General features: G+C 41.3%; 1 protein-coding gene across 2 annotated transcripts in view; it reads right to left on the bottom strand.

The window, feature by feature from the left end:
- LOC140307351 (PDZ domain-containing RING finger protein 4-like) overlaps nucleotides 1–27,843 on the bottom strand; it is a 117,038-nt gene that overhangs the window by 23,849 nt on the left and 65,346 nt on the right. The window contains exon 1 of one of the 2 annotated variants that reach the window (XM_072386195.1): nucleotides 27,206–27,557. The exons of the other annotated variant lie outside the window; for it this stretch is intronic. Within the exon in view, the coding sequence (XP_072242296.1) occupies nucleotides 27,206–27,274 (69 nt within the window). The 5' untranslated portion in view covers nucleotides 27,275–27,557. Of the gene's footprint in view, nucleotides 1–27,205; nucleotides 27,558–27,843 lie in introns of those variants that run through there. 2 annotated transcript variants of the gene reach the window in all.

Raw genomic sequence — 27,843 nt, 5'->3', positions numbered from 1 at the left:
TTTCTTTGTTTTTCTTTCACTCTCCATTTGTGTCTCCAGAGATTGAGTGATGCTCTGCAAAGAACAACTTGTTTTCTCAGCTATAACAGTGGTCATATAACTCCCTTAGCTCTTGTCGGGATGTGGCCCGCTCCCCTGCCTCCCGCCGTGACCTTTGTTTGTAGCTGTGTTGCATTAATCACCTGAGCAGGTGATAAACTGGGTCAACACCACTCCAGTGGAACTGCAGGGCAATTTGGAGGGGAGGAGGAGCGGCGACCTCCCTTGTCTCTCCTTCTCTCACACTCTGAACCTGATTCTATTCAGTTTTTCTGGCTCTCAGTCGGTATCAAATACTGATGCATCTATTTTAAACTTAAATGCTACATTAAAGAAACATGGAGACACAATTAGCTCAAACTACTGTCTCTCTTTGTTTTTTTCTGTCTTCTGCTGCTACCTTTCTCCTGCTCTGCCACCTAATCCTAGAACAGCCAGTCTGGTGGAAACAAAGGAGTTGGAGCAGACAAATGAGGCAGCCTATGGCGTATGACAGACCCCAAGAAAAATGATCACATTTCCCAGCTCTCCCTCTGGTAGTGACTGTCCGGTTCAGCCTCCTCCTCCTCCTCCAAGCTTCAGTGCTCAGTCGTACCTGACAAGTCACAATGAAATGAGCAAACATGTATACAAAAAGGGGACAGAATGTTTGTTTTCCTCCCATTTTTTTTTTTTTTTTTTTTGTTCACTGGTTTTCATGAGAGCCAGATGGAACAATTAATCCCCAATGAACACAAGAATATTAAGTAGTCTTAAATGCTGCATGAGGGACTTTTCCATCCTTGTTGTGTCCCCTTGACTGATGTCTATCCATCTAAACACAATGCCAGGGATGGCTGTAAGGTTCTGTAGTCCTATCTGACAGATGGGTAGGGTTTTCGGCTGCAGCTTTCCAGATATCCCCAAAATGAAGATCTGCCTTCAGCACCACAAAGTGAAATATCAAGTCAGCAGGCAAGCAGATGGAGAAGGTGAGTTTTTACTGTCAACTTCTTTGCTAAATTCCTTAATCTCAAACATTATGTGTTCCCACAGTAACTGCCTCAAAGCCTGTTAAAATTTCATCACACATTTCAGTACAGTTACACAAGCATAAACTCCTCAAGTGTGCTTGCAAAGTATGCAAATATACATGCATTCATAAACACATGCATGTAAACAAAATCTGTTGGCAACAAATTATTTAGCAGCTGTAGCATTCAGTTGCTCCAAAGCAGCGTTGCAACTGCTCCATAGGCCTAAGTGCTCTATATGCACAGAGTCATAATGAATTATGGGAATTATTGGTCTGGAGCAATATCATGGCAATTACTCAGGAGAGATCATTTGCTCAACAATTGGGATGGGAGATGATCAGGTAAATGCGAAGTTGGAGATAAATGGGTGCCGGGATGGAGTGGCTGGATAAGGACACATCTGCTGGCTGTATGCACGGGATATGCAGCAGCTGTGGCCAGAAGAGAAATGTGTTTTCATTCAAAGCCCCGGAGACGACCACCAGCTTCCCAGCAACAAATGCAGTAAACCAGCTTAGCGGAGTGTAACAAAAGGAGGAAAACACCTTTTTGCTTTTCATTTCTTTCAATTTTCTCAGTTGCAAGGTCCCATATTGACAAAAAAACAAAACAGAAAAAGAATAAGAAAAAAAGGGTACTTGTGAGACAAATGATGGCAGAAAGTCTCAGCTCTAGTAAATATCTCAAGTCACTCTAAACACTTCTGAAGCTGTTGCCAAAAAACAGACTTGGTTAAAAACTTTTTTCTATCTTTTCAAGTTGCCCAAAGCAAAGCATAACCCTTACGATGCTCTCATCTGTGTCCCATCTTATCATTTGTCCCCCAGGTACGAAGACGAGCAAGGAGGAACACACAGCAGCTTTGCTCGACTCTTCAGGCGCCTCCTTTATCACTACTTTTGTCTCATTGACTGCTGCCCCACCATCAATATCACCAAAGACTGAGGGCAGAATGTGGTAACAGTGGCAGGAGAGCACGGGCAGTTCATCCTTTAACATGGCAACTTCTGCTGCTTTCTGTGGTAGAAGGCACAGGCGCTGCCAGCAGCTTCCAGGGGATCACTGATAGAAGTGATGGATGTCTTTCTTCTGCAAGGAGGGAAGCAGCCTCAGGCAGGAAACTAATAGTCTATTAGCTTTATGCCTCTGAATTAACTGCATAACATAACTTTATGGCTTACATGTAGCACTCTGAATCTTAATGAAATGTTTTTGTTTTCAAATTTATAGATTGTGGAGTGTTGGAGCCTTCAGCAGCGCCCAAGGTTTAACCGTGTAACCTTGGGTGTTGTGTACAAGCAGCGAGTCTCTGCTACAGACAGTCAACTGTATCTACTGTGCGCCTTCACCTGCTGGTTTGAGTGGCAGCCTGCGGGGTGATAAGCGTATGCAGCCAGATGGAGAAAGTGTAACATGTAGGTCATCCAACCCCGGGAGTGTGGTGCTTACAGACGTCAATTACAATCCTGTTTTAGGTCCTCATCTTTTGGGAAAAGGCAACACGAAACCCCCGTCGTTTGGGTCGAGTCAGATGTGAGGAACCGTCAGATAAAAAAAATGAAAAAGCTGGAATATTCTGCAGATAATTTCAATTATGGTTCCAAAGATAGTTTTAGAAATTTGATTTAGATTCAGTGAAATACTGCTAAACTTTTTCAAACATCACAGTTGTGTGCTGAGGGAGGGGAGACATTTCCAAATACAATTTCCCTATCATAAATAATGCAATGCCTGTTCAAAATGTGCCTTTGAGGAACAGGCCGTTGTGTCTCTGAAGGATGCCTGAGGAGCAGAGCTAATGCAAACATACATTATTCCACTGTTTTGAACAGAAGACAGCTATGAACAGAGGTTAAACTAAGGTTTGTCAGTCAGAGGACCTCTTATCAAGTGAGGCCAGGATCACGAACTACATGTACACCACAGTGTGGACAGCAGAAATAAAGGCTACTTCTCAAGTAAGAGAAACAAACAGGTCCCATAAAGTATCTGTGCACGGCTACATCTGTCCAGAAAGAATCTACAGAGAGATAAAGACAATCTCTATAAAGAGATGTTCTGCATTTGTTTTAGTAAATATAATTTGCCCTTCATTGATAGTTCTGGGAACGCATTTCAGGTCAGTTGGACATAAAAACAAACAAACCGTTTCACTTTACAGTAACTTATTGGGTGAATATAATTCACTGTGATCCTATTATTCAGGCTGCTGACTATTGCCTTATTTTTCTTTACATCTGTGACTAGATTACTTGTAGATGGTGGATTGTGTCCACTGACAGCAAGACAGCTAATAATAGCAGATTAAATCACCCCTCCAGCTGATCCAATATTGCATGAACCTTTGTGAAAGTGACCGAGAACTGCGTATCTGCTGAAATGTAAGCCGTTTATTCAGAAATCTTCAATCTCGTGTGTGCATTTCTTCAAGCCCAGAGCAATACTCTTACCAACTGTGAGGTGGCTCACATGAATGGTTGTTGAGAAAAGCAAAGAAGGGGCACATATTTTCACCCAAAGCTTCACTGCTGTTTTATTCATCAGAGTATCTCAACATAGAAACACAGATGTCCCTGAGTGGTGAAATACCACTCAAATGCTGTTTGGTTGGTGTTTTTTCTTTTTAAATTAGAATCAAAGGTTAAAGAAAAATTTAAGAAAATGTAACAGCTCAATTTGAGAACTTAAGAACTCAACCCCTGACTGTCTTCTTAGTAAATAATCAGCTTTACAATATGGATTAATATAATGTGTGAGGGCATTAATTGCATTAATATTCTAAAATAATTAAATACAAATAAAAAAATCAACAACTATGAAGCCCTGATTAGATGTTTTATCAAAAACAGATGCTTGTAACTTGTAGTTCTGAAGTATTTCTACATATTTGAGAGATGATGGCCAGAATGCCAAGGCATGCATTTCTGCTCTGCCTTCGTACCGATGATTAATGGCCATCCGAGCCTCAGTGATGCTCAAACTACCACAAATATAACATTGTTGATGCAGAAAATGTGTTGCTTATTACTGCAGACAACCACCACAAAAACAGCAGCAATTTTATCAGTTGATTCTTCCAACAAAGCCTCAACAACAATAGAGCAGAGGACAATCAAACAGAGTTTTGCTCACTGCCAGCTGGAGTCTGCCTCCACGCAGACTCAGTATCCACCGATCCCATCAACGTGTTGCAATCCTGAAACTGAATTAGCATTTTCATCAATACAAACTACATTAAAGTGAGAGTGAGAACATTCACTTCCGAAGTGGATTTAAATACACTCTGAGGACTTTTCAAAAGCTTGAGGAATGAGATTCGATGTGAACATGACTGCTACCGCATCCACTCGGTGGGAAAACGGATTGAGTTACTCTTTGCACCCAAATGTCTCATTTCAATAATAAGTGTCAGAATAAAAAACGGGCCAAGGTCTACTACAGTCCAGCTCTTATGACTGCATAAATCACTCTTTGACAGTAACCGTTACTGTCTCAGCGACTCAAACAACGCTCCAGTGACATGAAACGGAAAGAGAGCGTGAGGATGCCACCGGGGAAATCTGAAAATCCCCTCAACATCTCTACATGAACCAATGTACAAGCCTCCTTTAACCCCTCCAAACCACATAAAACACACTCCACAAGGCCCTTGGGCTATTTTTTACATTAAAGGCCCAATGTGCTACTGCCAAGATTTTATGCCCGCAGAACATTTGATGAATTCTGCCAATTTTCCTCTTTGAGTACCAATCTTGTGTGGAGTACTCCCTTTATTGCGCAACTCGCGCTGCGTGCATCACCTCCACCACCACCTTTCAATCGGCCTTAAAATTAATTGTGCACCTTTTTATATGCGTTTAATATCCAATCATTTCCAATAATCGTTAAGTACAATGACACCAATGGACAAAGTAATGAGGTGCATTTTTCAAGTTACTTCCCCAAACCAACTTGGGGGTCATCGTTTAAGGAAAATCTTTATTTTCTTTCTTTTAACGTGATCAGTGTTTACCCATTTTTGGGGGGTCAAAAGTGTTCAAAAGGTACAAAAATCTTTGCAGTCATTTCATTACTGTGAGTCTCCAGTCGAACAACAACACATCTTACATTAGTCCAAAACGCTGTAGTGTTACATTACAGTGTAGAAATTGTGTGATGGTAACTTTTTTTATTGCCTGTTCTTTAGTAATGGGAAGCATTCAGGCAACATTGTGCAAACTTGTTACTATCATCCTAACCATGTGTTTCTGATGTTCAAACATAATCAACTATGACTAATAACAAAATCAAATAGGGCAAAGTTATCAGGATTCAAATGTAGGCCTGCAACATTTCTGAACTTTTATAAATCAAGTCATTTTAGAATTGTATAGCAGCCTGACGGGACTGACATAGCTATTATACATTTTGGCATTAGGCCGTGTTTGATGATGGCATAACTGGGAACCCCAAACCTGCCACGATCCTACAGATTAAAAGGGCTTGTTTTCACTATTGGACAGCTAAGACTGTTATGTAATGAAAAGCATACACAAGGCCATTCAGCTAACTATTTTGGATCTCTATCTGAAACTTTTTCAGCTGACCTTCTAATCAATATATCACTGACCACAAAACATGTACAAATTGTGTCGAGCATTAGCTGTTGTCCCACAGCTGGGATTGCTCTCATTATTGGACACATGAGAGAAATTCCTAGTCTTGCATCCACAAGCCACAGTCTTCACAGACCTGTAGTACATTGTTATGTTGTGTTTCCACAACTGCCTTTTCTCTCATGTCTCTTTTTAATGGCTCCTCATCTGCAAACTCAGGTTCCAAAAACTACAGCTTACCATCAAACTGTGGTGAACAACTGAAATGATCCTTATAATGATCAAAGGAGTAATCGATCGCATAATTTACAGAAGTCAGCCTTGGACAGTAAACGGACCAACTTGTACCGATGAATATGTCGTAAATAATTTAAATGTCTAATGTGTTCAGTATGGAAATAATATGGTTATTAAACTGGTTGAACCAGCCAGGCAGCTAATTTCTGTATCTTCTGTCACATGATAATCTGATTCCATCTGTGGCAACTCGATAAATAGAAATAAAACTGAATAAAATAATTATACAGATATTTCCTCTGCAGAGCTAAGTTAATGAGCCTATTCAAAGGTAAAAGTAGGTGCAGGATGTATTTGTTGATAAGATTTGGATGTACATCTTAAATGTAAAATGGAAAGGGAAAAAAAAATCAAATTAGAGAAAAAGAAGCACTTGGTTGGATGAATAACTAATGAACGAAAAGCCTCCCCCCTTAGTGATATCTGGTAATTGGTTTGGGGGGAAAGAAGAGGAAAATGGAAGGGTAGTCGGATGATGCTAAATGCTGTGCAGATCAGCAAAACGGCAGAGCTGGCATGAAATTATGTTTTAAGGAGAAGCGATGCCATCCATAAGCTGACTGATTAAAATCAACTAAGTATTTTGATAGAGAACACCTCTTTATGTGCTGACAATGAGGCAGACGGAAGGTGCAACCAATGAAGAAAGGCAGAAAGAAAACACACACAATGTATACCAAAAGCAGAGGCTGTTCTACTCCCTAAAACATGCCAATTCGGCATTTGTTCGTGCAAGCAGATATGACCAATAATTGTGTTCAAAGAATATGTGAGCTCTTGTGGTACATGTGAAGTGTAAAGCCGTCATCCATGACGGTACAGTTGCATTGTAAAAATAATAGATCTTAGGCCTAACCTTAATTGTTTTCTAACCCTAAACAATTAGTTTTGATTTCTAATCTCAATCGAGAGATATTCTCCAAAGCCAACAAAAAGTGACGTGTTGTCGAAACTTGTTTTGTTAACATATAACCATGGCAACCAGCAAAATGGCTTCCATGAAGGGGACGGTTGCGCTATAAAAAGAACTTATTTCAGACTAAAGATTGTTTTCTAACCCTAAGCAAATTATGTCAGTCTAAACCTAACCAGGAAGTGACCAAAGGGTTTTAGTAAAGTGTTGATGTACTATTGACGGAGCGTATGTCAGTCTTTATCTCTTCATTCATGCTTCATTTCTCTATCCACCCCCCTTCTTTATGCTTTGCGCTTTCTAAAATGAAAGACTTGAGAGTGATATCTGCACTAATGTTCAAACGCTCATCTAAGTCATAATTTCATTCGTCAGCTTGTAGTGGCAGTACTTTTCAGACCTCCGTTATGAACCTGTATACATCATAAAGTCTTGTTGCCGTTGTCTTCATTTGCTCAATCCTTCTGTGCTGGAAGAAGAAGAAGCTGATCCAGTGAGAGTTTTAAAAGAACACCGGGATTTATCACAGCACCTAAACCCAACAACCGGTCATTTTACACAGGGATTTGGTTTAATAATAGATGTTATGGGAAATCATATTGGCATTCTGCCATTTTTCTTGCATACGTTTCTTACTCTGTTTGTCAATTTAGAAATTTTACAAAACAAAAAAAAAAAACTTAATTGTGTACAATGTGTGAATAGAGGTAAATTATTGGATAAATATGACAAAGGTTGTAATGAGCCAGTTTTATGACTGTAATTTCACTTGTAGAGCACATATCAGTTGACACTGGTAGCAGATGGCACTAGCAATGTCATCAAATGCGAGGTCCAGTCTTATTCACTGTGCCCCAGAGAGATTTTTGAAAGTGGGAAAATGTTTCCCTTCACATTTGATATGCTCATCCTGGCAGCAGAGGCAATTAATACTGGATAAATGCTATTTACATAATGCCAGACACACTTGTGATCACAACAAAGGCTTCATCTTCCTTCCCTTGCCTTCCCCTTTCCAACTGGCTCTTTGTCTGAGGCTGTCGCAAGGTGGCTGGTTTGAGAATGAAGGAGGTCAGATGGTAGCACGTGGGGCTTTGACAGTGAAAATAATTAACTGTGTGGCTTTGAAAGGTCAGTCAGGACCCCTGCAGCTGACCACTGATCTGCCAGTTAGCCATTAACTAGATGCTAGTTTAAATGGGGTGTCAAGCTAAGACGGCACGGGAGGAAGTAGAGGAAAGAAGCAAGTTAAGAAATAAAAGGGGATAGAATGGAGAATGGAAAAATGATTAATAACAAATATAAATTAACTAAATTAAATGTGTATTCCGTGTGGGCTGGTATGCTGAAGCTTCTGTTTTAAACACCTTGTCTAGTGTCCCCAGAGTTAGGTATGGAATTAGAAATAGTCGAGAAATAGTCAATAGATTGACTATAAACTCATCACAAATGTCAATCACCAAGAAGGTTTTGATAAAATCAAAACGGCTTCATGGACCAACAGCAAGAAAATCGGCTCAGTTCTGACAAAAACGTCAAACAGAATAAAAGAAATGACTTAGTGATAATAACTTGAGTGCTGTGAGGTTGGAGCTCGCATTCAAACTTTTGTTTCATCAAATTTATCTTCAAATATTCATTCAAGCACAGGAAATGTTGCATTGAAAGCAAAACAAGAAGGTGTATGCATGGCAAACGGCTGGTGATATGACACCATATCAGGTTCGGCTTCTGAACATCACTTCTGAACCTAACAATGCAGTCAACGTGAAGTTCAATAGATGTTTAATTCCTTCAGCTTGATTACAGCTCTATAAACCAACCAAGCTTGCTGCAGTATCTCCCCCAATTCTGTTCAAAGACATTGCTATAGCAGTTGTGCATTATTAGCCGCATGTTTTAAACCCTTTGGTTAAGCTCCTCCAAATAATTTCTATTGAGTTGAGGTCTAGTGACTCAGATAGCCATGACTGATAGCACACCGTTCCTTCTTTCTTAAAGTGTATTTACTGAGCCTTGAGGTGGGCTTCAAGTCATGAGCTTGCTGAGTGACAAAGTCGGGACCTATCAAATGACTTCCTACACATACGTCATGATGCATAATGGAGTAATGTACATGTAGGTTGAGGAGGCCTTGGATTTTCACCAAATTCCAGCATCAAAACACCCTGAAACCATCACTTTTCCTTTTTTGTGCTTCATGGTGGGGTTTACTGAGGAACTCAATACAATGATTTGAAGCAAAGACCCTGAACCTAAAAGTTACCGTGGACCTCCCACTGTGGGGCAGGTGAGTGCGCCCCAGTGACTTAATGTGAGATGAACGATGTCTGGACTGCACATACTCGTAAAGTGATAGCTCATTAGCTTTATTTATCTCTTTTCACATTGCAAAATGATGTGTGGATCCTGACCCAGCAATGCAGGAAGCTATTTTGAGGAGACGCTTATATTGAATCTCTAACATTTTATAAATGTTATATTAAGAAATTGTGTTGTAAAGCTTTGAAATTCTGTGGTGTATTCTGAGGTTATCGACTTCAGTTTACTTAGTTTACTTCACTAAAGCTCAACACTACAGGGCTCAAGCTAACATGCCGCCATCTCTTTGATTTTTACAAAGAACAGATGGCATCCTAAGGAGTCTTGTAGAGTAATTACAGTCACTTGGCAACTAACAATCTACACTCAAGCAGTAAAAGTCCTTCTAATACAGTTATTGGAAAGTGAAGACAACAGTTCTCTATGCGAGGAAGAAGGCAGCACATAGAGCAGAGGACCGCAGACACTCAGCATCCAAAAGTGATCCCATTTCCGCTCAAGGACACAGCGGAAAAAAAACACCAAATTTCCAAACAAAAAGCCGAGCTGTTCAATTAGGATGGCATTTACAATGAGACAGTGATGAAGCTTCTGATGATAATCTTATCCTTGTAAAGAGCAAAGGCACAATGTGTGATTAAAAGGTAGGACATTATCTTAGAAGAGTGATCACGAGTGTAATCAATCTACTTCACAGCTCCCTGTTGTGTTGTTCATAGCACGGCAAAAGTGGTAGCGAGAGTCTACAAGAGTTGGTGTCTATGGTTTCCTCTCAACCCACTTGTCTCACTCCTCGTCATGTCCCTCAGTCAATAAACAAAGAAGTGTGGGGAAATTGGATGCAATACAGTGTTTACTGCTGTGTCCTGATTACACAGCTGAATGAGTAGAGACAGAGATCATATTTAGAGGAGTTACTGTGTACTTGGCAAATGTTGTGCAGGCGCACATTAAACCAGAGATATACATCGGGGATGGCCATGAAATCCCATGAACTCAGACTGAGCTACAAAGTTTTTTTGCTGAAAAAAATGGGGAAATACGTCTTGTCAAGGCTTTGATTAATAGCTCAACACTTTAACATGTGTAAATATTGCACAATCAATTTCAATGACTACATTTCTGGGCCATTTCTGTAAATCGTTGATATATCTGACGGTAGAGTATAAATTATGCTTTTTTTTTTTTTTTTTATAATGGTTACTGCTTGTGAAAGGCAGAGCATGAGAAAAGTTGGTTTCATTTGGCACGAAGAGAACATTTGCGTCAGGTCGTTGCACTGATCTCATAAAAACAGCACTGGCATAGTTTTCTTTTATGAACTCGTTCTTTGATTGCATCTTTTTCTGACTGTCTTGGCAATACAGCCAATACAGTCTGTGAAACATACGAAAGTCGTTGTAAATTGCTGCATGAGGTAGAGCAACTGGGAGTTGATGACACCAAAAAAGGGAAAAGGACCCAAAGCAAAAACGTTCCTCAAACTGAGCTGCATCCATTTCACACTCCCAGTAAAAACATTGCTGTGCCATCTACTGCAACATGAGCCCAAAGCATGACTGCGTTTGCCATGTTGACATGTTTAATAGTGATAGAGAGAGATTCTTTTTTCATTTTGGCAAAAAAAAAAAAAGTAACCTGAAAGTCATCAGTCCGCAGGATTTTTGCCCACCAAAAATTGCCTCTGCTTAGATGCTTAGTGCAAATTTCTGATAGAAAACTTTGAGACGAGCGGACAGGAAAGGTTTTTCCTCCATGTAGCACATATTCGTTGAGAGGTGTAACTTGAGTTTACACCTCTCTGATTCCTGTCAGCAGTTCTCTTTGAGAGTTTTCTTGGTCTCCCAGTTTTCATCTTTACCTCCGCTTCTCCTTTTTTCCCCTGCTTTCCGGGCATCAATCACTTAAATTTTCAAAGTGCTAGACTGCTGTTTAAAGGACCCCATGACAGATGATTGATGAGTCACAAGTATTTATAAGACTTAGACATTCACATCACCCCTTTTCCTAAAGATTAGTGTGAACATGGCACAACGTTAACAAGCTAATTGAGGTCTGAGGTATAGATAAAAGTCATCTTAGAGCACTGATCTCTTTAGGGGTTCACAAATTTTGGCATGCCACGGTACTCAGACGACAGCAGTGTGCTGTATTAAGTTCAAAATTGGGAAGGCCCAAAATTCTGAGACAAATATGTGACAATCTGTAAAGTTTAAGACCTGGAGCTGAATCTGTAATCCTGCCATTAAGGATGAGTGTTCTACCATTGTTTAATGATATGGGGGGCTTTCATCAAAATGGGGAGCTTTCATTAGTTCAGATTCTTGTGTGGACACGACTGGATTTTAACAGCCAAAATCAGAATTGAGACATGCTGAAAAAGCTAATTTCCAAAATCTTCTGCCCGTTTATTCTGAGTGTAATGAAACACCTGTCAGAACATATTTATATAACCTGGAGCTTTACTCAGTAAATGAGCTGTAACATTACCTTGCTCTTGATGGAGAATACATTAATGAAAAAAAAATAAATAGCCCACCTGGCAATTTTAATATCTGCAAAACAAACATAAAAAACAACAATCTAACAAACCGATCTTGATTAAAAACACCTGGCGCCGTTGTTTGTTTGAAGAGTGCTCCCAGGGATGAGAGGAATGATTTACAAGCAACACATGGCAAAGTTCATGATTAATGGTTCTGCCAAAACCTGAGGTTTCTCCAAAAAGGAAAAGAGAAAGTGCTGATGAACATACTGAGCTCATGAATGCACTCCAGAGCTGCACTTATTAGGTGGCACCTTAGAAATAGTTTGACATTACAAAGACAAAGCCAGCAACTCAACTGAATCCACTGACTGTGTGAACGGAGCACAATGTGGCAATTTTATGTGTGTCTGGTGGGTGGTTGGGTCTTCACACTGTCATGGGAACCATACGCAGGGCTTGTATGTGTCGATTGGGCTGCGTGTTTGGGGTCTCCTGCTTTGCAAGGCTCCGGATTCACCGGCTAATGTGTGTAATAAAGGTTTGTTCCTGCCACCGTCCGCTCATTTATTCTCATTCCTGAGCATGTGATGGGAGAGCTGCAGCAATCAGTCTCCTCTCACTGGTTAATTCCAAAGCAGATTTATAGTCAAACTGTGTAATAGATGTTTTTGTGCACAAGCATGCAGTTGTTCCTGCATGTGTGCGTCTCACACTGATCATCTTTCACACAAATTCAGAATTATCTTACTAGGTTTAATCCCCACAACTGCAAGCCCAAGAATACATTTTATGCTGCCGTTTAGTGCAATGGCAGTCCTGGTTTAAATTCCGGTGAAGCTTATACCCAGAGCCCACACCTGGACCATACAGGCAGCTGCAGAGATGTCATCTGTCCTGGCGCAGAGACAAGAACAGGTCACTAGTGGCTGTGGTGGAGAGGAAAAATACTCTTGCCATACAGAAATGACAGCTGCTCTGCCTCTCCAGCACAGAGTGTGTGATACGAGGAGTAATGAAGCCAGGAGAAAGAAGTGAACTCTGGAAGAAGAGGAGAAGGGACAGCATGGAGCCTAAAATAAACAAATGACACTTTTCCACAACAGTCGGTTAATGCAGCATAATATGTTCTGCTTGGGTTATCAATATTCTCTGCATGATTTCACGAGATGTTGCTCAGATTGAAGTTTGATTCTTCTCTGAAGTTAACATCATCGTTAAGTTCCAGTAGCTGCTGGCAGTTTTGCTCGTCATAATTGTTCGGGCATATATTTGCCATCACATCACAACAAGGACAACATTAAATACAAACAACAACCATCGATTATTACTGCATTTCCAGAGGCCACAAACCAAAGAAACCTCACTGAAGACGAACAAGTGGTGTTTTCAAGCTCTGATTGGCACAGGCAGGATAGGCTGGTGCGGAAATCAGCACTAAGAAATAAAATAGTTTAATCAAGGGATGCTACAGAATTTGCAAGAAGCATGATATAGCAAAAACTAACAAAAAATGCCGTTAGAAAAAACGAGATTACAGGAAACAAAATGCAAACCAAGCTGTTCACACAGGAGGGTTCAAGACTAACTTAAAAACAAAGAAAGTTTGCACAAGGTCATTGGTCCCGCTTTGCTCCATCCGATTCAATACCATCTAGTCTCTTTTGTTTTTTGTGCCTGTGCAAGGCCACTACAGCTTTTAGTCATTAAAAAGTAACGAGGCCTCCTCTGACAGTGGCACTTTCAAGCATTCTTGCAGACACAAACTCTTAATCTACACACCATAAGCTGAGGACCCAGGCACCACAGCGGGATGTGACACCACTTAAACTAAAGTAGAAGTCCTTTTGTTCTCGTCTTCCGGACAGTATGCAGAGTTGGCGTGCGATTAGGTCCGTTTATACCACGGCAGCAACTTGGCAAGGACCGCCATTCCATGTGGAGCCAATGTAACACTAGAATGAGACCAAATGGCTCTCTCAATTGGAGAGCAGTGAAGGAGGGGGGGTATAGGGATTGGTGGAGGGCATCTGCTCAGCGCTTACCTAGTGTTTTATAATTAGATGAGCGCAACTCCTTAGGAGCAAAGCGTCTGTTCCACTGTGATTTTTCAGATAACAATTCCATGACTTGGAGAGCAGAGGAGGTCTAAAGATGGAGACAATTAGAGATGCTAATAAAATATGAGCCATATTGCAAGCGAGCACAAAATGTTTATTGAAAGTATACACAGACAGGTGCAGGATGGAAGTTGGTCATGACAAATGCTAATTGGTCCCAAGCAGCAGAGGGGCAACCTGTTAAAACCTGTTTACATCTGGCACTTTTTGGTTTCCTCTCTCTCACTCCGTTTCACACATTTAAACCAGACACAGACAATTAACAGCTCAGAGGGTGCAGATGTAGAGAGGTATGTGGATACAGTATGATTGTCAACTCTTCATAATCGAGATATTATACTTATTCTTGATTTGGGTCAGGCAAGAAAGATGTTGATGGCTTTGTTAATTGAAACTTAATTAACAGATGTTAACAGCTGGTAGGAGATGGGATGTGAACCTCAACTGAGGTCCAATGCCACCCTAGTCTTCATATCGTTATATCCATTGTATCTGTTGATATAGATACAGTCCAAAACAAGTGGGTAAACCTCACAGATCTCTGTTCCTCCATAGACAGACATATATTGGGGGAATTGGCTTCATCTAATCAACTGTCAGGTCATCAGACAAATGAAAAAGCAGTCTTGTTAAAATTATACATGTGTTTTATTCTAGTAAGTTGCAGAAGTAAAATAATTATTCAGACACATCCTTTGTTCTATATCACACAGATTGATTATTTTTCACCTCAGAAAGATTATGTCCCCAGAAAAGAATGCCAGTCCCTCCGGTGGTTTAAATTTCAAGTGTTCTGCATGCAGAGCATAAAGTTCAACTTCGTCCAAAATGCCAGCGAGCTTTTTAAACATTCACCTCGCTTGCTTTAGGGAATAATATATGTGATTTTTTTTTTAAAAACTGTTTTCAGTAAATCACAGCTGTAAGAGAGAGAGAGACATTTTCCATGGTGGCAGACTTTATCCTTAACTGGCCATTTTCTGATACAAGCGAGCTTATGTATCACAGATTCACCTGGGGTCATCGCTGAGGTGTTAGCTGCTGTGTAGACGTGTCTCAGAAAGACAGATAGGAAACGGAACTCCCTCAGTTGTGGGACTGCCAAATTCGTTCCTGTGCAAGGAAACGGGCGAGTGTGATAGTTTCCCCAAGCTGCCAGGATATTTCCAGACTAGATGTTTCCTGAAATACAACTCTTTCCCTTGTGCAGTTAGATCTAGTGCAGAGCTGAAAACCCATGTTTTGACATGGAAAGAAACCAACAGACACAACCAGATTACACAAACACACTGAAACACCACCTCAAATGGTCTTTGCCATTTTTTTCTTCAATTCCCAGCTGCCTGTCAGCTCCACAATGAAGAGAGATGTCGCCCATCCTCATCCCATCCCCCTCTCTTCATCTCTCCCTAAACATACTCAGTTATTGATTAATTCACAAACAGTCTAAAATGCACTAAGTATCGAAAAACAGGCGTTCCTTTATTGATTAACTCTGTGTTAATCCCCTCAGGCAGCTTCCACCTGAACAACTGCCTCTAAGGGAAACTATCAAATCAAATCACTTTGTTAAACTGCTTTCACTATTAAATGGAAGAAATCACAAGCAAATATCAGAGGTTTATTGCCAGGCTGGTTTACATTACATAAAGCATCCATTTTTTTTTTTTAACCTAAAACTTGACTTGAGCAAGTTTTGGGACTTCACTGTGGTCTTCCAGCACTGGTCACTCACTGTCTCAGCATGTCTGCGTGTCGACAGCGGCCACTCCCACCTCACATTTGACAAGCAGTGCTGAGAAACTGACATGGTCCACTGACACTCAGAGTTAGTGACGTGCCGATGACACTAATGGACTACCACTCTGTGGCCCCCTGACATTATCCTGTCTCTGGCTCGTCTGTCTTGATCTGTGTCTCTGGCACACGCTCACAGTTCACTCCAGAGGACAATCAAATCAACATGTACCGAAGGTGCACATTCACCGAGTGTAAAATGCATTTTAAAAACAGCACCTCTACTGTTAGTTTGGCTCATGCTGACCTAGAGCCATCATCTCCTGTCTTTTAAAGAGGTTATACTGAGAAATGTTGGGAAAAAAAATTCAAGCTCATACACACCATGGCGTATTAGCTGTATGCTTTCAATCATCCTTTACTCCTTAGTCATATCTCAGTTTTTAGTGGAAAATATCTTTCTCATCAATTCTGTCATTTTGCACTCTTCTCGAGTTATTTGAAGTTTTCCCGAGACACAAAGGATGTGTTCAGGGGTCCATCGACACAGTACTTTCTCAAACGAGATGTCCTCAACAAAGATGAGGAAGATATTTGTCAACCGTCTCCTTTCAATGGAAATAACTTTGTACTCACTAGTGAAGCAAAACCTTAAGTGATCTTTAAAAAAAAAAAAAAAAATTGTGTATCAGACCAGTTAATGGAAACATTAGTTTAGTTAGTTTCACCAAGGGTGGACCCCACACCCGGACCCTGAACTGGATTAAGCAGGTATAGAAAATGGATGGATGGACAGAGAGTCCCAGAGAGTCGTGGATCGAAACCTGTTTTGAAAAGACTTGTGCACATGAAGAAATCTTGTTCAAGTTTGGCAAAAAACTGCTAGATGACTAAAACATTTTCTTGCAAGTAGCTAGATCTTTCCAGTTACGAACTTGAATGAAGAATGTATCTACCAAGATATCATAGGAAAGCCTTGGCTTTGGTGCTGCTGATGAAGAGGAAGAGGATGAGGAGACAAGCAGCAGCATTTACACCTTCTAAATACCAATCAAAACTGGGCACTCAGCTGGTGGTTCTTCATCAATATCCATCTACATATTCAACTTCATCATATGCCTAAGGATAAGGCAGCTTGCCTATGAAAAAATCTCACTGTACAATGTCATCCCATCAGTTACCATTCATAAGATACTGGAACGTTTTGATTAGTGCCTCATCTTTTAGTTCTTCTCTTCTTCACCTGACAGTCAAACGCAACAGCTGAGGACACATCAAACTTGTCAATCTCTGGGAGGCATCAAGTGAATTAGTTATTACTACTTGATCATATTTTGAATGGGAAACTGCTCTCGCATAAAATGCCAGATTATGAGGGATTCAAACCACGTAGGAGGAAGTAATCTCACCCCAAGTATGAAAAGGTTTGAAACAGAACTGAGACTATAAAGTGGAGCTTAGTGCGGTGAAACAAACAAAAAAAAAAAGATAGCACAAGGCCACCACAACGTGGGCTTACAATATGAATGAGTCTATTGTATTATTAAAAAAAGACTACTAAAATGAGTCTTAAAAATATTGGAAGATAAAACTTGTTTTGGCAGGCATTTCTTATATTATTTGCCAGATTGCAGCAACATATAGTACCATTCTGACAGAGGATGCATGTAAAATTGTAAGCTTGGGTTATACCCAAGCATTCTGAGGTTGTGTAGCAGGGTTAAAACACTTCAAGCCCTCACTAAATCAATCCCCAAATGCAGCATTATGTTTCTGCACAACAAGGAAAATAATAGGGCAGGTGCCTCCCGCCTGCACTCCTCCCCTCTGTCAGTCTGCCTTCTAGTGTTGAGACTGTGAGGAAGAAGAGCTGAGTGTGAGAAGATCTGGATTGTGTAGGAGGTGCTGGGTTGACTGCAGTGCTGCGGGGGAGAAAACACGGTCACCATTCCAAGCTCACAAGGATTGCATCCTCTTTCTTCTGTGAACTTCTGCGAGCTGCTGTTTCACAACAGTGCGTTGTGTTGTAAAAATGTTTCTTCTCGTTCACATGTCCTCATATTAATTAATATAAAATGAAGTCTACTCGAGTTAGAAATGATACATTTCACTTTGCCATCTGATGAGATAACCAAGACTTGTCGTACGGAGATAACATTTACAAAACCGTGCTAAATGAAACACATCTTGTAAATCAATATACATGCTTACTTACATTTGTAATGCAGTTGGACTTTTAAATAGATTTTGCAATCCAATTAAATTACATTTACACCGCGGTGTCAACTGAAACTCACCCTACATTGATGAGACATTGATTTCTTTTGAGGGAGAGTTTTTACAACGCTGCTGCGATGCTCTCATTTCAAATGCAGCTCATTAAAAGCGAGGGCTTTGTAACTGTGTCAGTGTGTCAGTGCGACAGTAGTGGCAACAATGGAGCCACAGCACGGCTCGACACACTGGACTCATACACTCATCATGTTTTAGCCTGAAAACAGAGCACCTCAAGCTTTGCTAATCAAAAGACAACACACGGCTAAGGGTTGGTTGTTTGACTACTGGTTGAAAATACCGGATGTAACTTGCTCCTTGTGTTTTGAACCTTTACGAATGACTGTTAGATACATTCTCAGAGCCTCTTATCGCTTCCCTCACCAGAGCCTGGCCCTGTGAGCTGTGAAGCGGGGAGGTGTGTGTATGTCACCCTTCCCATCAAATGGCTGTCAGGCTGAGCTTATCATGGGAGGTGCAGGGGGTGTCTGCTGACCTGTGGAGTGACACCCAGCAGGGCCGCCTCACCCAGGGGGGCTTTGTGTCACCACAACACCCCCCCTCCAACACCAAACGCCCTCCACCCCCAACACACATGCACAGAATGATCATCTGACCTGCGCCGGCAGCGGTCATTCACTCACAAAGGTGCGCGAGTATTTGAAAGCATGAACACACACACACAGAGACCTGCCACCGACCATCCACACCTGAGTCCAAGAAGTCACTCAAAGGCTAGAAAATAAAAGTGAAAATAATGATAGAAAAGGAGAGCAGGAAAGCTGGCTGACAAAGTTAAAAAGGCCTGTCAGTCTGTCAGTGGAAGGTTCTGACACATGAACTTGATGCTTTGTCACATCTTTTTATTGAATATAGAAGGCGCAGGCAGCCCCTGCCCTGACACTATCATATTTCTTCAAATGCCAGTGATGTTCGAGCAGATGAAAATGTTTAATATGAATGTCTGTTCACAAAATTTGGAAGCTACAAACTTATTAATTGTAAGTAGGCAGTGTATCCCTTGCCTGTTATTTTCTGTTGGGCAGCGTTCACATGATAGTACAAATTGTGACCCATAACCCAAATTGTGATGAGTCAAATGTAGAAGCTGTAATCTTGTAGATTCTTTGCAGCTGTTTAACTGTGCATTTCGTTGAATCGATACCCAACCATGTACGTCAATTCTAATAGCAACCGTGTACTTTTACCTTCTAATCATAACCTTTTGTGGGTAGAAATCAGGGGAAAAGTAAATAATTGTTTCGGGTTAGAAATAGAAAAGTGAGTTGAAATGAAAGGTTGTACTCAACTCTATCATCTAGTTCTAGAAGCATTTCAAAGGTGGAGATTCACTTACTCAAACAAGTATGCAGCCACCAAAAGACAGATTCATTACAACAATCACAGGGAAGGAATGACGTCATTATTTGATGAGGAAAACAGTCAAAGCCTTAAGCATTACAAAGTCAGTGGCCGCTTGTTGATCTGTCAGTGATTTATATTATGCACTGAGTAAAAAAAATCTGTATTCAGCGTGGGTGAAATCCCTGATCACATTTGGAAACAATGCTCAAAAGAGATCCCCTATGGTGACAGGAAGCTCAGGGCTCTTCAGCTCAGGGCATGTGACAGTGATTGTAGGTTGTTAATCCCAGATACTGCTGAACGTGTGCCAACCTCCACTGTAGTGTCTTTGTCCTTTAATCAGAATGAGTTAGTAGTAGAAATTGGTGCTATGATACCTATAAGCTTGACTGATGCAATATGGTGGAGATTACTCACTGATACAATTTTCTGTGTGTACAATATTAAAAGTCTGTGGCGTTTTGAAAAAAAATAACAGTTCTAAATGCAATTCAAAGTCTTTTGTGTCACAACACCAGAAACTAAATCAACCAGATTCCAGCAACAGATCTTCTTTCTGCACAGTTATTGCTGTGCTGATGAATGAACTGTGTTTTTAGCAGAAATCCATCCCATCACACAATATTCTCTAATTGGAACGAGACAGGAAAATGCATTCAAGTGAATGGCAAGAAATTAATGAGGGCCCTTCTGTCTGCTTAAACACAGATAATCAGCTAAGAGGCACCCTGGATGCAAATGCACAGCCCCTCGTGTGTATCCCATTGCTCTTTGTTTTCACCAATGTTTGCAGCGACAAGCACAAGCTGTCAGGTCTGTTCGCACTCTATACATAATACACAAACAGACACACAAAAGTTGAGAGCATAATTTAACAGTCTAAAGTAGTGCATACAACACACACACACACATACTGGCTGCAAATGGACACAGACACAAACTAGTTTAGACAGAGACAAACAATTCTGCGTAAGTACGCGATGTGCACACAAACTGACATTTCCATAAACAGCCACACTTGCACATACCTTACACACAGGGTAAAAAAGCTGCTTTGAAATGCATAATGTCATGTTCTGAGTTATCAAGTCACGGATAATAGTAATGAGGAAAAAAATTATGCCTCCTTTGTCCTTTGCTTTCCTTGGCAGGGATACGGTAACAAACATAAAGACTGGGCCAGACAATATTTTATTCCCCCCCAAGCCACAGTAACATGCTGTTTCCCAGCTCTACACACACAAACACACCACAAATGACTCATCTTCAATTGGGTTTGATTCATTAAATGGATGTGTGGTTCAGGGGGGATTAACATTGAGAATCTAAGGCATGCAGTTCATTTTCTCCGATGCTCCTGAGGTCTGATAGAAGTTGATGGGCTTTGATCTTGATGAGAATCTGAGTGTAAAACATGCACCAAGATGAAGCTAAATATTACTCACAGATGACGCCACTCTGAGATCATCCTCATCTAAGTGAGACTGACCCAGTAAGTAGCACAGGGAGATTACATTTATCCCAAGGTGATATTGCTAAAAGGAAGAGGTATGTTAATGTCCTCCAAGACTTTTCTTGCATCAGTAACTGGTTTTGTGTCTGTGCATGTCCATTGGATGATACATCGCTATGACAGTCCTAGTTTAACTGTCTTTAAATAACAGACAGCCAAAACGAAAATCTAACACCCAGGAGAGAGATGTAGAGATATGTATTCTCTGGAACAGCTTTACTTCCCAAAGGGAAATAGTATGCCATGGCTTGTTTGTGTGACTCTTCCTTGGCGGCAGCTGTGAGAAAATTGAATAGAAATAGGTAGAAAAATGCAGGCAAACACAGGAGATAAAACCCGACTCCGAAGAGCAATGCTCGTGCTGGATAGTCGTAAGAGGACAGCCAAGAAGTCCGGAGGCTTGATCCGCAGCTGAAAAGGTCAGCTGGCTTCTTATTGAGATAAGAAACACATGAAAAGGAAAAGGTCAATTTATCAACTCCCTCTTAAATCCCTCCTGCTCCTCCATAGTGAAATTTAGTGGACTGACTGATAAAACCCATCGACTTCGTGTCTCAGGGCAAATGTGGCATTGTTTGTATCCAAGGAGAGCAGCACATCTCTCTGAGCCAAAACATGTGATCTTGATTTTAATTATCTTTTTAATTTGCCCTTATCTATGACACTGGACTGAAAAAAAAACAATATGAACCACTGAAATCTGACAATATCGAAGCAGTCATGCAATTGAATGTTTGATTCACAGAAAATGAGACTATGAAATCTCCAATTACCAAGTCAGCGTGAGGCATTGGTTATGCAACAGTGTGTGGAAATAGCATTAAACGCTGAGAGGGGAACTATGGAGTGAGGAGGTAAATAACGCTCCTATGTAAAGAGCCTGAGTTGAAAAAGATCATCTCAGCATATTTTGATCTAAATTTCAGCCTCTGGAAACCTCGAGAAGCGCACTAGAGCTGATGATGGGGACAGAGCTGACTCAGAAAAATGGGTATTTCAAATTACTTAGGCATAAGGAGGATTTGTGTGTGGTCACCTGTCCATTTGTTTGCATTGTTTTGAAATTGTAAAAGCAGCACCAAAAAAACATATTTCAGGCTAATCTTTCCAGGGTGGAAATAAGATCAGTCAAGCAGCACATTTTCTCTCCTCCCCCTCTTTCTTCACTCCTTTCCATCTTAATGGTTGAGGGGCATCTTAAATTCAAACAGAAAAAAAAAAACAAGCAAACAATATAATGGGGACAAGAAGATGGATGAGAACATTTGCAGCTAACTGTCTGGAGACAGTGCTGAAGATGCGGTCTGGGAGCATTAGTGCAAGGTTCAACAGCCTTAATGTACCTGCAAAGCCATCACAGGCACATGTTTCAGGGGCATAAGAAAGACTCATAAAGCAGGGAAGTGGGAGAGCTGCTGGGACCAGACGCATCTTTCTTCACTGTAAATTTCCACAGCACAGTATACTTAAAGAAATGTTTAATCAGATGGTTACCTCCTCAATTAGTCAGTTCACTACAATGTCACATAATCATTAAAGACGCAGATAGGAATTTCCTAAAGAAATTGAAACTGTCTAAAGCCAAATATATTAAAGTTCCACTTCAAAGTGGTTTTCTCTGTATTTTAAATTAGTTGCGCATCACCTAACTTCTAAGGAAGCTGAGCTCAGATCGCTCGTATCCTCCACGTAGAAGACTGGATGAAGCGATCCACTTGCAGGGTGGAGCTTTAAAGACACTTTTCATGAGCTGTAAGGACATGATTAAATGAGAAGGTAGCACAAGCTACAGGAGAAATTAGAACAAGCTAGGTGAAGGTGACAGAAGAAGCATGGCGTTTTGCGTTTTGCTCTAGTTGCAAATATGGTGGACCCGGCATTTTCTGCTTGTGGCTGCATTGACGTGAACTCGATTCCTTAAGCCTTCGTGTTGTGGCGATCGGCCCTTAAAACACAGTCTTACTCAAAGATGCTAAACTACGGGAGAAGTTGATTTGGGTTTATCCGGAGCAATCATAGTGTTTCTTCAAAAGTAAGTCTTAAGTTTTCAGCCAAATGTGACGTAAAAAAGCTGAATTCTACCACCAAAATAATCATAAAGTGTGGTTTTCTCTGTCAAGTTCCCTGTCCTATATGCACAGTCCCGGCTCTGCCTGAGAGTGGTGTGGAAAGCCTTGCACAGTGAATACATTACCAATCAGATTTTTAGACTTGCAGAAGACCTTGTATACTTTAGCTTCATCCTTTCCGCCCTAATTATTTTTTGGTGGCAAAAACTTAGAAATATTTAGAAAGACTTTAGAAAAAGCTTTTTAAGGTGATTAATAAGAGCTGGGGGGGGGGGGGGGGTGTTCTTAAGTTTATCAGGAAAAATAAAAGCAAACAGAAAATAAAAGATGAATGTAATTGTGAAGATTAACTCATCACTCTTCTTACTCTTTAAAGACACTGGCTTGTACAACAATATTATTATTATTATTAATAATAATAATAATAATAATAATAATAACTACTGTTGGGTAGGCTCCATTGGGTAGGCTTTTCAATTAGAACTTTTGAGGTTTGAGCCCCAATCTGCTGAAGTAAGGCCTCTCACACTTTGCAGCTCTTCATACTGAAAGTAAACCACTGGCTTTGCTTGAACAGAAGAAACAAATGTGAACTCTGCTGTATGTGATGGTGCAGGCAGATCGGTGCAGCTTGCCAACCTTTTGCTCGGAAGGTCTGGCTTTTCTGATAGCTCTTCAACCTTTTATTGACCAGACATCCATTACACACATGGCCACTGGTGTTGAAGAGGCGGCAACAGCAAGTCAGCTATGTCCTTCTAAGGGCCCTCTCCGGTCCACAGGTTTCACATCTGGTGCTAGCACAAAAAAACTAAGTGTCCTTCCCATTGCAGCGAGCCTCCTGGGAATTGCCTTTCACCTCAGGAACAAATTAATTCAGCATTTTTTTTTGTTTGTTTGTTATCCATCTGTCCGGTCCTCGCAACCTTGTTGATCTGTTCAACGTGACGTGGCTAATCTCCGACATTCCATTACAATGCAATCGACTTCCTGAGCACTGTCACACTCTAAAATTCATGAACACAGTTTTCAGGTTTTATATTAGAATATTCACTAAGACTGGGTTTTGGTTTCCTGGAGAAACATTTGCGGGTGTGTGTGTGTGTGAGTGAGTGAGTGAGTGAGTGCATGCAGTGGGTGCCTCATTCGCATTCATATGCATCAGCAAGTTATCAGGGACTGCTGTGCCTCATTGAGCTGAGAAGCTGCTTTCCATTTATTTCTCAAATGCAGTGGAAAGTGATTCTTCTCCTGCCTAATAAAACTTACAAAACTGCCCATGCTGATTTCTAAACTTTACCAGCAAAAATAAAGCCAGGCTCATTGGAAAAGAAGCAGGATAATGACACGTGGAAGGTATTTGCTCTTTGGTAAATTCATTACCCATCAAAATTAGCTTTGACAGTTAAGTTAAAAATACATATATTGTTGAAAGACAATGCAAACCATTGATGTATGTGCACACTGAAAAATTCATTCCAACTATCTATGCTGCATTGATCCTCTCATCAACATCTGCCATCTCGCTAATTAGGCTTCGAAAAGCCACACATCATTGGTTTTTAGAGATACACAGACAATGTGTGACACTCACAAGGGGGAGCTTATGGACACAATGGGAATTAAAAATCCCTCCCAGATCATATAGAGAATCAACTTCAGTATGACTGGAAAAATGTCATTAGGCACTACCTACTGCACATTAAAAGCTAGTAAAAGTCTGGCTAAAGATAGCATTTCATGAGCTTTGAGTAAATAGGTTCAACAAGTTTTTAATCCCTACTGGCTAAAGATGAAAAGAAAATGTGTCTTACAAGAAAGACCCTGGAAGGTTCACTGGAGTGGGATCCAGCGGAGAGCAGCTGGAGCAAAGGTGGAAAGTAATGCAATCAATGGGGATTAGAAAAAAGTGGAATCAAACCGAGAGAAAGAAAGAGAAGACAGGAAGACAAAGGCAGATAGACGGACAAGTGTGAGTGAGCGGGAGGTTGTACAAAGGTTCTTCTGTCTTCCTTTTCAGGCTAGAAACTGGATTCAATAAATCAAAAAAAAAAAAAGTCAGCTCAGTAAGATAGCTTTTCTGTCCAGCTTCGAAAGGTGAACACAATTTCATGCTGAACACCTGCGGCCACGAGAATAGAGGAAAGTGAGAAAGCAGAGATAGAGAGGGGGAGCCAGCTAGTAATAAATCTCCCACAGCTTGTGGGGTCAGACAGACGGAGAGAGTGTCAAAATAGTTTCTGGGTGTGAAAGGAAGTAGCGGAAGGTGACTGACCAACCCCCTGTGACTGACTCCTGCTCTTCAAATCCACCTGCCACATAGCTGGTCAGTCACGCTGTGGCAGCAGCACGCCACCTCCGCTTCATTTGCATACACACATTCTCCAACGCTGCATTGTCACAGTAGAAGGTGTAACTATATGTTTAGGTGTGTGTGCTTCTGAACCATGGGCGAACGGAACAAAAAGGACAAACAAACAAGAAAGTATTGAGAATGATAGAAAAAAAAATGTGGAGGGGGGGTAGCTAAGCAAGCCAGACAGACGGTATGTAAGAAAGAGGATTAGAGTGCCAGTGGTGTGAGCAGTGAGAAAAGCTTTCCATTGTCAAAACACACTTTTCCTGACAATAAAGACTTAGTGACATGCTCGTGCAGCTGCAGGGAATGCACCGCTACCCAAGGAAATTCTTCTCCGTTTTCCTCTTCTTTTCCACATGTTGTGTTTTTTTTGTTGAATTTGCCAGAAAAAAAAGAGAGAGGAAAAAAAAAAGGAATTTGATGTGTTGCTGCCAAGAATGAAATGCTTTTTCTGTTGTTGTTCTCTCAGAGGACATCTCCAAGCACAAGCAGGGATGTGCGAACACAAGGCTGAGGAAATATCTGTTTTTTCTTCTTTTTTTAGGTATGTTCTATCTTTTTCTCCTCTCATTTCTACACCATGTTGATGATGATTCACTTGTTCTCTCTCCCCTTTCTTAATTTCCCTTTTACTCTGCATCTTTAACAGCTCACTCTCTATTCCCACCCCGGTCTTTATGCTCCACACTCTATAACCTTCCCGCCTTCTCTCCCACAGTGGTGATCAGAAGCAGGTGCTGATGTTGCATCTCGTGCTTGAAACCAGCTCAGTGTATCAGTGGGTGGACAGACATGCTGAAGAGCTTTTGTCAGCACCGACTGTGCCCTGGAGACTGGCCCCGTTTGGTAAATACAGATCTCTTCTGCTAAACCACGAGCAAAAGAGTCAACAGTATTTGACTCAACAACTGGTGCAAAGAGAGGCACAAAAGCCAAGATAAGTACCAAGACAGCACTATTTTTATGAACCTTCTGTGGGGAGGCAGGTGCAGCATTCTCTAACTTCCTCTCCTTCAGTATCCCTTGATAGTTCAGTCTGTTTGCCAATGGAATCAGACCATGAAAGAATGAAACTCTTTCTACGCTTGAAGCACTTTTTCCCCAATCTTTAATGCACTTCATAATCCTCCTGAAAATGTGCATCAGTGGAGTTTGACAGCGTCTCAAGTTGCAAATGAGCTGAATGCCTTAACTTTAACTCGTTTACCTCCCCAGCTTCTTCTTATCCCATGTCTTCACAAGGCAAAAGAGAGATGTTTCACAACTAATTAATGCACAGGATGGTTGAATAAAACTCTTAATGAGGCTGTGATCACAACAGCGTGAAAGCAGGCACTATTGGAGGGGAGGGGAGGGGAAGGGACGAGTGCTTCTCCACTTCCAGGAGGCACAGAGCTTCACAGCTATTAGCCTGTCATCGGAAGAGGGCTGATGGGGAGACAGGAGGTGGTTAGGTAAATGTTTGTTCATCTTTCTGGTTTGCTCTCAGTATGTAAGTTAGTGTTCTTTGCCTACTCATCTCTGATTTTAGTCCAGTAGTAGTGTCATTCTAATAAAGTAAAGTACTGTATATCATAGGAAATGGTGCAGTCTTAGACTTGCATCAGTGTATCCTACATTTGTGCAGAGATTGAGACCTTCAACATCAAGTTTTCTCTAAGAAATGAAAGACAAGACCTGTTGGTACAAGACTTGATGGCGAGAACAGAAGTGCAACAACTTAATAAAATACAGAAGATGTTCAACAAACCATTCAGAGCATCATACCCCAGCAAGAAACAAAAAGAAAAGAAAAAACTTGCTTTCTCAGCACAGCTCGTACAGCAGGATGAATGGGCTGCACACTAGCTGCTCTCTAAGCAGCTGCTCATTACTCAAAAACACATCGGCTGGTGAGTAAGTGGCCCCCACCACTCCATTATTCAGCCTCACTTTCATTCTACACATTAATCCCTCATTCCAACCTTTTCCATAATATACCAAAAAATACTCCCAACAAAGCTCCAGAACAGAACTGTTCTCTTCTCAGCATGCATAGATTTAAAAAACAAAAAAAAACAACAACACATAATCGATGCCAGTCAGCCCTGCCAGCGCTCACCTGTGCAATCTCATACAGCAGCTTGTAGTGCTCCTCTCGCTTCTGTAAAGTGCACAGATTGCAGCCCATTATAGTCGTCGTGGAAACGCCAGGCGTCCAAATCTCCCCGAGCAGTGGCGGTACGGACACAGGGGGTCACCCTCCACACTGGAGCACTCGTTCTCATCAGTCACTCCTTAGCGAGCATCTCTTGCAGGCGTCCCATTCACACGTTTACAGTCATAAACAGCCCCAGCTTAGAGGAACAGAAAGCTCCTGCTGAGTCTAACGAGAGAGGGTTCAGATGTGCTGTGTGAGGCAGCAGCTTCAGCAGCGGTACAAGTGGCAGGAGCCGTTTCAGCATCAGCCGGGATATCTCCTCTCTCCCTCTATTTCAGCCAAACACACACACACGCTCACCCACCAGAGTTGTGACTCTCGTTCACTGAGACACTCCCCCCCCTTTCCTCCTCGGTCTCGGCGCACATGACTACGCCAATAACAGCTCATGAATAATGAGGGAGAACACTCTGATATTCATGAGGAAGGTGGGAGAAGGGGAGGAGTCTGACATAGAGAGAGGAGTATGTTGGGGCAGAAGCGCTGCTCGATTAAAACCGAGGCACAGTTACACAATAGGCTCCTTTGTGTGAGCAGGT

Source organism: Leuresthes tenuis, unplaced genomic scaffold (genome assembly GCF_036924035.1).
Source record: "Leuresthes tenuis unplaced genomic scaffold, fLeuTen1.0.hap1 SCAF_5, whole genome shotgun sequence".
Lineage (NCBI taxonomy): Eukaryota > Metazoa > Chordata > Actinopteri > Atheriniformes > Atherinopsidae > Leuresthes > Leuresthes tenuis.
This window is presented reverse-complemented; position numbering and strand designations above follow the sequence as displayed.